The sequence below is a fragment of the Lygodium microphyllum genome, chromosome 24 (genome assembly GCF_053477565.2).
Source record: "Lygodium microphyllum isolate KBCC chromosome 24, Lygodium_microphyllum_v1.1.10, whole genome shotgun sequence".
Classification (NCBI taxonomy): domain Eukaryota; kingdom Viridiplantae; phylum Streptophyta; class Polypodiopsida; order Schizaeales; family Lygodiaceae; genus Lygodium; species Lygodium microphyllum.
In genome coordinates this window covers 123,521,273-123,531,646 of record NC_141158.1, presented here as the reverse complement: position 1 = coordinate 123,531,646, position 10,374 = coordinate 123,521,273, and the positions used below count along the sequence as shown (strand labels likewise).

The 10,374-nt window shown below is 39.7% G+C and overlaps 1 protein-coding gene across 1 annotated transcript; it reads left to right on the top strand.

Annotated features, from left to right (window-relative positions):
• The first annotated feature begins 2,401 nt into the window (after positions 1-2,401).
• LOC148015609 (uncharacterized) lies at positions 2,402-7,060 on the top strand. The gene is made up of 10 exons (XM_087665246.1): positions 2,402-4,247; positions 4,325-4,350; positions 4,476-4,506; positions 4,609-4,696; positions 4,788-4,933; positions 5,305-5,349; positions 5,433-5,533; positions 5,658-5,848; positions 5,939-6,169; positions 6,521-7,060. The coding sequence occupies exons 1-10, from the start codon at positions 3,286-3,288 to the stop codon at positions 6,911-6,913; spliced, it is 2,214 nt and encodes a 737-aa protein (XP_087521372.1). The 5' UTR covers positions 2,402-3,285; the 3' UTR covers positions 6,914-7,060.
• The last annotated feature ends 3,314 nt before the right edge of the window (positions 7,061-10,374 follow it).

Below are 10,374 nucleotides of genomic sequence, written 5' to 3'. Positions count from 1 at the left end.
GCAATGTTGATCACCTTTGTTATGAAATAAAAGATTAATATTCATTCTCATCCCCTACCCCATCTTTGGATAGACAAAGCTTGTAATCCTACATTCTTGGTAGCTTTATAAGTTTATGTGCTCTAGATAGTAATATATGAATTGCATTTGATTGTCAAAATATTGTAGTTTTCTCCTCATTTGTCCATGTATCCCTTGAATATATGTAACCAAGCATCACAATTTAAGCAACTTTATCGTGCTTAATAGTAAGCGCACTACTTTTGCAGCTACATGATTCTTGGACCATTATTTCATCATCTTTTGGGAACAAAATGACATGATATTGTAAGCCTTTGTCACATCATAATAAAGTACGAATGGCACTATACCTTTTGAGTGTTCATAGACTTCACACTAACATATACTAGGCGCTTCGCCCCTAGACTCGCCCCGCATTCTCTTTTTTTTTCTTGTGGGGGAGGTGGGGGCTGCCACGTGGCACCCGCCCCCCACCTCTCGTTAACTAATAGTATAGATTTGGCATATGATACGTTGCATTATTTGATAAGGTATTATAGATACCTCGATTGACGAAAAGTTGGGTGAAAAAGCCACACGATTCCTTTACATAAATTAGACATAAAATCTATAAAGAAATCAGTGGCATCTACATTGAGCATAAGGTTAATCTACATTCACATTTGCAAATTGTGGGTGTTAGAAAGATCATGTAATCTAGGTTTGAATGTTGGAGCCACCTATATGTGGCTAGTTTAGTTACATGATGCTAGTTATCTCTACTAAGTTGTAGTTTGACTTGCCTAGCTGTGACTAAGCCAAATTACAATGCAAAAGGCAATATATTTCCAAGGTTGGTGTCTCATAAATTATAACTGTTCATCCATGCCTTGAATGATAGAGAGGGTTCATGCATAAATATAATCTCATGTTTTCCCTTGTGATAATTTGTGGAGTAGTTAGACAAACTTTGAAAAGGCTCTTTTAGCTAATTGTAAGCCCCAGTTCTCCTTAGTTGAATATGTACAGAGAGAGGGCTCTAACTACTTGCTTTTTTTTAGTTCATCAAAAGAGAGGTACTCTTTTGATGGTAGTTTTCCTAAAGAAATTGGGGGTATATATGAGAGGGTTTGAAGTTCCATGATTGAACATGTCATAAGTGAGAATTTGTGCATAATTTATAGTTTCTCTTATTGAAGCACATAAGCATTATCATAGCAAAGTATTGCATTAGTGAAGCACATTTGGCACATCAACACTAAGTTTTGATTAGTTGCTATTGTAGATTATCAAGTTTCTTTGAAAGGCTTAATTTTATCAAAAGAATAAGGACAATTTGTGTTGGAACAAGCCAAAACAAAACTTTGGTGGTTAAATTGTATAGGCTTAGTTTATTTTGCAAGGAAATTTCAACAACTTATGTTCAAACTATGGCATTTGTCCATAAACAATCACAAGATCATGATTGCCATAATTTCAAGTGATGGAAGCTACTGAGATAATGGGATCAACAATATGTTGATAATTGTTAGTAACATGTATTTGAGAGAATAAATGTTTGTCTAGTGCCTTCAAGCTATTGAGATAATAGGGCCAACAATGATGCACAATTAGCCACTTTTTGGGCCAACTCTACACAACCTTGTACCAAGAATAGTATGAAAGGTGTGATCCACCCTTAAGAAGAAGAGGAGAGGACTTTAGGAAGTTTAAATTCCTAAGTCCAAAGCGCTCTCTCTCTCTCTCTCTCTATATATATATATATACGATTCATAGTTCCTAGGTGCTATGCTACAAGATTATTATACCTACCACAGGAGACGTTCTTCCTCTATCGATGAACTAGCCCTACTTTACCTGCATATTATAGAATGGCAACAAAAAAACAATTACATATTTATGCCACACACTACAATTGTTTTGTGAACGTGGATACCTAAGCGCATTGGTATACACGCAAGTATATACATGGGTAGATATAGATACGCGCACATACTCATATGTATATCCCATGATCCATCCACTCATTTTCTATTGTGTGGGAAAGCTCGTACCTTTATGTTTCTATTCGGAAAGGTCAGGAAATCTGACGTGTGCATGTATGACTCCTAATGAAAGCCCAGGGGGGTACAAGCCAAAATGGCTAGAGCTTTGAATTGAGAGAGAGAGAGAGAGAGCTACAGGCCCACACACGCCACGCCAATTGAGAGAGAGCGCGCGCGCGCAAGTGGCTTGAGTCTTGCACGAAAATGGAGAGAGAGAGAGAGCGCGCGAGGGCCTTCAACCTTGTGTGGTGGTGGGGTGCGCTGGGCCCCAAACAAAAAAAGTACTCCCTCTTCGTTTTCTTTCTTTGTAAAAGGAACTTCCGTTCCCCTGCTTTTCCTATTTCGTTTGGCAATACTCTTTGTAGGTGAGAGTGCCTTCCGCTGGCCCTTCCTTCCTCTTTTCTGCGCAGTATTTTGTTTATTCTCCCCTCTGCTTTTTTGGATGCATAATTATTTCATTTTCTCTTGGAAATTGTAGGTGATTATTATCCTTTTTTACGAATGTGGAAAATAATAAGGTGTGACCTGTGAGCACAGAGAGAGAGAGAGAGAGAGAGAGAGAGAGATAGACAGAGATTTGACAGTTTTTGCAATAGGCTACTCTTGATTAGAACTTAGAATTTCCCACAGACAGACACAGTGAGAGAGAGAGGGAGAGAGAGAGAGAGAGAGAGAAGGGGAAAGGGAGGGGATTTTATGCAATTATTTCGTTCTTTTGCAAATGTGGAAAATAATAAGGTGTGAGGGCAGACAGAGAGAGAGAGAGATTTGACGTGTTGCAAGAGTTGGAACTTAGGAATTCCCCAGCGAGCGAGCGAGCGAGCGAGAGAGAGAGTTGACATGTTTGAACTTTGTATAGTTAGAACTTAGGAACTCCCCACGAGAGAGAGAGAGAGAGAGAGAGAGAGAGAGAGAGAGGGCTTTCCATTGTCCAATCGCACAGTTTTTGGGGCTCCTAAACAACATTTCTCACGCTTGGATTGAAGTCCCCTGCCAGCCAGCCCGGTCTTCATGGAAGTGAGAGAAGGCGATTTACAAATACCCATGAAAGAGGCATGACATGGTCCCTGCCACAATAATCTAGATAGGATAGGCTCTATTACAGTCCACCAAACACCCCTCCCCCCCGGTTGAGTTCGTGTGAATGTGCACAGCAGCATAACACTCTTCAGACCGCCTTCTGTCATGCTCCCTGATCCTCAATTGCTTAGAAGACCTTCAAAGACAGCTAGATCACACAATGCTTGACTTGAACTGCTTGCCTGACACCGAAGTAAATGGATGTGCATCACAGAGAACCAGGCCAGCCGTGCATTCTCAGCCCTTCGTCCCACCATCGGAACATGGGGGAAGGGGCTATAATCCATCGGAACATCGGGGGAGGGATCAATTATCGCTCAGGAACGGCCACCAGCTCCAAAAACCAGAGAATCCAGTGATCATGGACACCATTGATGCCTCCGAGCGACAGAGGTCAAAGGATGGCGATATGCATGGAGCTACTACGGCAATTGCTTGTCCTAATGCAGCAGCAAGCACTGAATGTAACCGTTCGGAAAGTGGCGTTGTGGTGGCCCAGCATTCAGAGTCATCCTTGAAGCTGTCTCGGCAGCTCCAGAACAGAACCGAGAAGGTACTACCTACTTCTGCTGATGACTCAGGAACCTCGGTCTCTTCCATAGTGAATGTGAGTGTAGTCTCAGAGGCATTATCAGCTGAGTTCGAGGCCTCCAGCGGCTCAGAACCAGCAGAAGGTTATAGCTCTTCCAACTGCAACAGTCAAGTAATGAATGGTCCATGCACACTCTTCCCGCTCATGGATGAGCAATCTTCCCGTTCTCTTCCAGATAGTCGCAGGACAGGATACAATCATGGAGCAGGGCCTGACCCTATGATGGAAAGTAGTTTGCCAGTAACACAAGATTTCTTCCCTATGCCAAAGCCCTCGGATGGTGCCATTAATGATGTGACGCCTGTGAATGGCACCGCTGTTACTGCACCTGCACCTTGGGTGATCTACCCAAGGTCCCCGTGGGTCGACCTCCCCTTTGTTCAAGTGAATACAGCTACAAGAAGCGACCCTCTCAATGTTGTTCATGTCCAACCGATGAAGAAGAGCAGAAGAGGTCCTCGTTCCAGAAGTTCACAGTATCGTGGTGTAACATTCTACAGACGCACAGGGAGATGGGAGTCTCATATCTGGTAATTGCTTTGCATGGTAATGTTTTCCAAAAATTTTATCTGATAGTTCTGAGCAGGTAACCTTTATTTTTGCACAGGGATTGTGGCAAGCAGGTCTATCTTGGTGAGTATTGACCTTGCGTTCTCATATATTCTTTCTCTTTCTATGCTCTGGTGATCTGTCATCTCTGTGATTTTTCCTTCCTTCCCAGTCACCTACTAATAAGTTGAAATGTCGAAATTATTCAGGTGGGTTTGACACAGCCCATTCAGCAGCTAGGTATGTGTACTGTTTTATAGAACCTTACTTTTCCTGCAATCTGATCGCCCGCTGTGGTTGAGTACCTCATACGGCCACTAAGAGTCATTTGACTTTCATCAGGGCATACGACAGGGCAGCCATAAAGTTTCGAGGTCCAGATGCTGACATCAATTTTAACTTGAGTGACTACGAGGAGGACTTGAAACAGGTTGGTCATGCATAATTGATGTGCTTTGTTATGTGACATAGTAATCTCATTAGTCTGGGGTTGACGCTGAAGATACTTTTTCATGAGTCAGATGGGACCACTCACCAAAGAAGAATTTGTTCACATATTACGCCGACAAAGTACAGGCTTCTCCAGGGGCAGTTCCAAATTTAGAGGTGTAACACTGCATAAGTGTGGACGTTGGGAGGCTAGAATGGGTCAGTTTCTTGGCAAAAAGTAAGGCTCCATCTTTTAAATCTTGAAAGATGGTGATGAATTGATACCAAAGGAAGATTTGTTAGTGAATATTTCTCTAAATTTTTTATTGAAACTCATGCCTATTTTTTTTGGAATGGATGAAGCGCGTGCATGTTTACCTTTAGAGTTCCATACTATAACCCATACATTTGGCATTCAGCAATGAACATTTTGTCCCTTCTCAGATTAGATTTGTACTTGTTTCTTTCAAACTGTGGCAATTGTGTTAACAACCAATGTTGCACTTTCTATTTCGTTTAACATGTTTTATGAGCATCATTGGCATGGGGATGCTCTAACGTACTTTTTTCAAAGGCACTCACATCCAACATTTATTGATTCATATGTAGGTACATATACCTGGGCCTCTTTGATAGTGAGGTGGAAGCTGCAAGGTTTGCTTTATGTTCTCTAAGCAGTGAGGTTTTCCAGAGTGCTTTGCAGGATATGGCATCATCACATTACTGTTTGATTGCAGGGCTTATGATAGGGCGGCTATTCGGTGCAATGGAAGAGAGGCAGTCACAAATTTTGATGCTACTTCATATGAAGAGGAGCTTCTATCTGAAGTTTATAATGGTTTGACGCTTTTCCAACTCATCTCTTACCAAAGTATATTTGTAGCTACAGGAAAAATGGGCAGGGGAAGGATGTGATGAAGAACAGTTAAGTCAAAAGCTAACACAAAGTGGCTATTTTTCAGACTCTGAACAGGCGTTAGAGCTGAGTCTTGGGGCAAGTCCAACACTGCACTCTGAAATGGTTGTTGACCCCATCAACTTCCCAGTTCATCAATGCAGTTTCCCTGTCCTTGATGATCAGAAGAGGAAGGAGGCATGGCCTTTGAGGTCTGCAAGCAGTGAAGATGCTGTAGAAGCATTTATAAGAGGGCAGGTATTTATTTGTTCCATGGAATGCTGGTTATATCCATGCTTTACTTGGCCAACTATTGTACATCTTTGGTTTACCATTTTGATGCTTTAGGTTGGTCGGACACAACAGCAACTGAGAGGATCTTCTGCCACACGGCCAATTCTAACATCAGCATTGATCGCCAAGGATGATGCATCACCTAATGGAAAGGCTTTGCATGGAGAAACTGTTGCAAGTGATGCCTGGGTGGCATGTGGCCAAAAAGGCTTCAATGGATTGAGCTATCCTGCATCTCTCACTTTTATACGAGAAACTGCAACTTCAACTCTTGGTCTGTACAAGGTAAGGGGGATATGAATTAGGGTGCTTCTTAGGTTTTGCTAGATAGACTTTTCCATATTGGTGGTAAGATTCGTGTGGTGGAATCATAGCTGATTCTATGATAAGTTACACAAGGTTACGAGTGTTTATTCCATGTGTACTGTGTGATTGAGGTGACAAGAATTATTATAATCTATAATCCATGTACCAAAGTTGTGAGCCAGTAATGGCTGGATTGAACTGGCTTTTCTGTTGTGACAGTTCTCTTAAATGTTTTGAGCCTATTGCTTCCATTATGCTTTGCTCTTCTGCAGGACTGAATGTTCTAGTATGCCAGATTGGTAACTTTTTTTTGGACCAAAAAAATGTCAGGTACCCAGTGCTTCTTTGGAAGGATTCCTCAACAGAGAACAAACAGCAGGTCGTGTTGGTGGAGGTGGTATACAGGCCAGTTCCCCACTGGACATGCAAGGATTAAGTGGGTGGCCATGGCAAGCACACTTGGGAAAAAATGTGGATGCACTGGCTGCAGCCAAGTTTTTACCAACTGCAGCATCATCAGGATTCTCAACCTATAACACAGCTCACTCGGTTCCTTCTGTACTGACCATGGATTGGTTGTGCAAAAAAGGAGTGAGCAATGCAGATCACCAGCTCGATATGAAGAGTTCAGTGGTAATGAATGATACAAACGCTAGTTCCATTGGAGACATTGCTGGCAAGGAGCAATGTTTCCTCCATCTATCTCTAGGCAGGGCACTCTAAGCAAGCCCCACTACACTTTTCACCCTTGTAGTATTGTTATGTTGAAGGAGCCTGTTTAGGGCTTCTCATCAGTCACAACTATGGACTTGCCAACATAAATTGGGTCTGGTTGAAGGTCACACCAAATAACCTACCTTTGAGATTTTTTCTTCAACATGACACATTTCCTGGATTAGTGTTCAGGACCTAGTGAACTGAAGCCCCATCCTAGCCTCACAGGTGCGCAAAAGCCCATCTATGCAAGTGACTAGAGTAGGCTAAGCTACATTTTCTTTTCCAGAAACATTTTTTTGATGCCTGCTATCTGTGTTGTTGAACATATGTCTGTTTGAGCTTTGGCTGCACACTTCTTTTTCTTTCTTGGCTTATGATTAAATGATATTTGATTGCATGAGTGATGCGCATTATACAACTAATTTGGTTATTTAGCTGCTTGCTCCTTCATGATTTACTTTATTTTGTTCCCGCTCTAGTGACATACATCATAATTGTGCTCCAAAATGTATCTCAATGCATTGATTTGTAAATTCGTACTTGGAACTTTGGCACTTGATTGTTGGTAAGAATGAGTGAATCACTAGGATTGAAAGTTTTTTTACAGTTGAAGTCAGTTCTTTTAAAAAGAAGCAACCAATAATATTTACAGGGCTAAGAAAATATGTACACCTTGCTATGCTTCAAGTTTTCATTCTAGTGTCAACATATTGTTTGTAGGTTTGGGATGAGAAGTCAAATTAATGCATGTTAGGCTCATTCGTAATGCATCATCTCAACTATGGGTGCCATTGAGCAAACATTGTGTGAATGTAGATGTGTTCATATCCACTTGCCAGAAATAATTAGGGAGATGAGCGTGCTTTTCTCTACATTGTGGGGTGTTTCTTTGTACTTACTTTTTCAATTGCATCTTAGAGATATAGCATATTAGAATGGAATATCATGTCTTTGTGAATGCTTAACATTTGTAAGCTCATGCATTCTAAATGTGAATTATAATGAATGCTACTTGATTGAGAAACATGTTCAATAGGTGAACAACTCAAAGTTTGGACATCATAAGCATGAAACACACTCAAACGTTATGGCATATCCTTTAGAAAACTTTCATCATATCATGAAGTAAACATTGGTTGTAGAAATTGCAACTTGTTGGCTAAGACTTGGGACATAATTTGTTAACATGCATCCAAGATTGGATCATCTTATGCAGGCTTGTGAAATATGTTTAGGCCCACCTTTAGTCAACTAGAAAGTGTTGCATGTTAATATGTTAAGGTAGTATTGTACGTGTAGCCAAGAGAGGTCCAAGTTGGCACAAATAATTGTGTATGTTCCCTTCCTTTTTCTTGAAAGTCCTTACGTTACTTCATATAAGTCTCATCATACAAGTCTCCATATCAAAAAGCTGTCTTAACATCCATATGATAGAGATCCAAATCTAAACCAAGGCTAATACTAAGCATAGGGTAGTCATATTGACCACAAGAGAAAATACCTCATCAAAGTCAACACCATACTCTTTCTTAAAACCCTTAGAAATTAATTTGGCTTTATATGTTGGCTTGGGGTGTCTAGGGATACTCTTTAACCTGTACATTCATGTACACGGTAATACATGTTTTCCATTGGGAAAAGGAGCCAGATCCCATGTATGGTTTGTCTGGAATGAGTCATACTTTGATTGCATGAACCTCTTCCAAGAGTGACTTATCACCTTTATGCATGGTCTCTTCATAAGTAAGAGGCTCACCAAAATTTGTTGCCATAGCATAGTCCAAGTGCTCAAATTGAGTAGGTTGTCCATTGTCTATGAGATGGTTAGGCAGTGGGGCTTGTACATATTGTCTAACTTCATGGTCATGGTTCATTGAAATATCAGTTGTATGCTATCTAGCTAGTTGTATGGTAACAAGAGGTTGCTTTTAGAATATCACTTTGTGTATCTCATCTACATGTTGCATTACTCCTAGAGAGGTTGGTTTTTGAGATTGAAGTGAATGGAGAAGCAAGGGTTTGAGAAAGTAAGCAATGAGTAAGAAGCTCTATTATTCTATTACTCTTTTCCTTGGATAGTGAATGTGGAGGCATAGAAAGCAAGGTAGAGCAAAAACAGTAGATTATTGTGAGATTTGGTGTGCAAGTAGAAGTTATATATATTGCAGATTACTCCTTTATAACTTTCTCACAACTTTTTTGTCCATTTGAGGTCATTTTTGACTCCATTTTAGCTTTACTCAGGTTGATGAGCCTTTTCATAAGTAAGAGGCTCATCAAAATTTGTTGCCATAACATAGTCTATCAAGTGCTCAAATTGAGTAGGTTATCTATCTCTAGTATACCATCTCAAAATAGGCAGTGGGGCTTGTACATCTTGTCTAACTTCATGGTCATGGTTCATTGGAATATCAGTGCTAGTTGTATGGTAACAAGAGGTTGCTTCTAGAATATCACTTTGTGTATCTCAGCTATATGTTGCATTACTCTAAGAGAGGTTGGTTTTTGAGATTGAAGTGAAGGAGGAGCAAGGATTTGAGAAAGTAAGCAATGAGTAAGAAGTGCTATTATTCTATTATTCTTTTCCTTGGATAGTGAATGTGGAGGCATAGAAAGCAAGGAAGAGCAAAAACATTAGATTATTGTGAGATGTGGTGTGCAAGTAGAAGTTATATATATTACAGATTACTCCTTTATAACTTTCTCACAAGTTTTTTGTCCATTTGAGGTCAATTTTGACTCCATTTTAGCTTCACTAAGGTTGTGGGCAATAGTTTTAGATAGATTGTAATTTTGGCTATGTTGGTTGTTCTTGAGTGTAAAAGATATAGATTTTAATTTTATAAAGTTTGAGATATATGTTGAGAAGTAAAAACAAGATTTATATGCAAATAGGTTGCAAATTATATGCGTTATTGAGTAGAGTGAAAAATGTTACTTAGTTTATTGCTTGCACTTTTTGTGAAAGATTGTTGAAAACTTGCTTATTGTTTGGTACTTAGTTTTATGATAATGATTAAGAATAGTAGACATCCCATCATTGAGAAGCTAGACATGAACAACCATCTATTATGAAAGCTTTGTGTGATAAGTTTTCTCATTGAAAAATATCCCTATGAATTTGTTCAAGATAAAGAAAAAGAACCAAAGCTAAGTGATTCTCCAATTGCGAAAGGTGTTAAGGCATGGAAAAAATGTAATGCAAAAGATTAAAAGGTGATGCATCAGTTGTTTGCAATCATTGATAATAATATGCTAGGATACATAATAAACGTAAAGAGTTCACATACAACTTAGATCACATTTAAAAATATGTTTTCAATAAATATAAAGGCGTAGAATATTTACCTCAAGCAAGAGTTGAAAATACTTTGAAGAAAGAAAGAAAATATATAAATGACTATATTTTGAAGGTGAGAAGCATTGTAGATGCTTTAGTAGCTATTATATTGAAGATAGAAGTATTG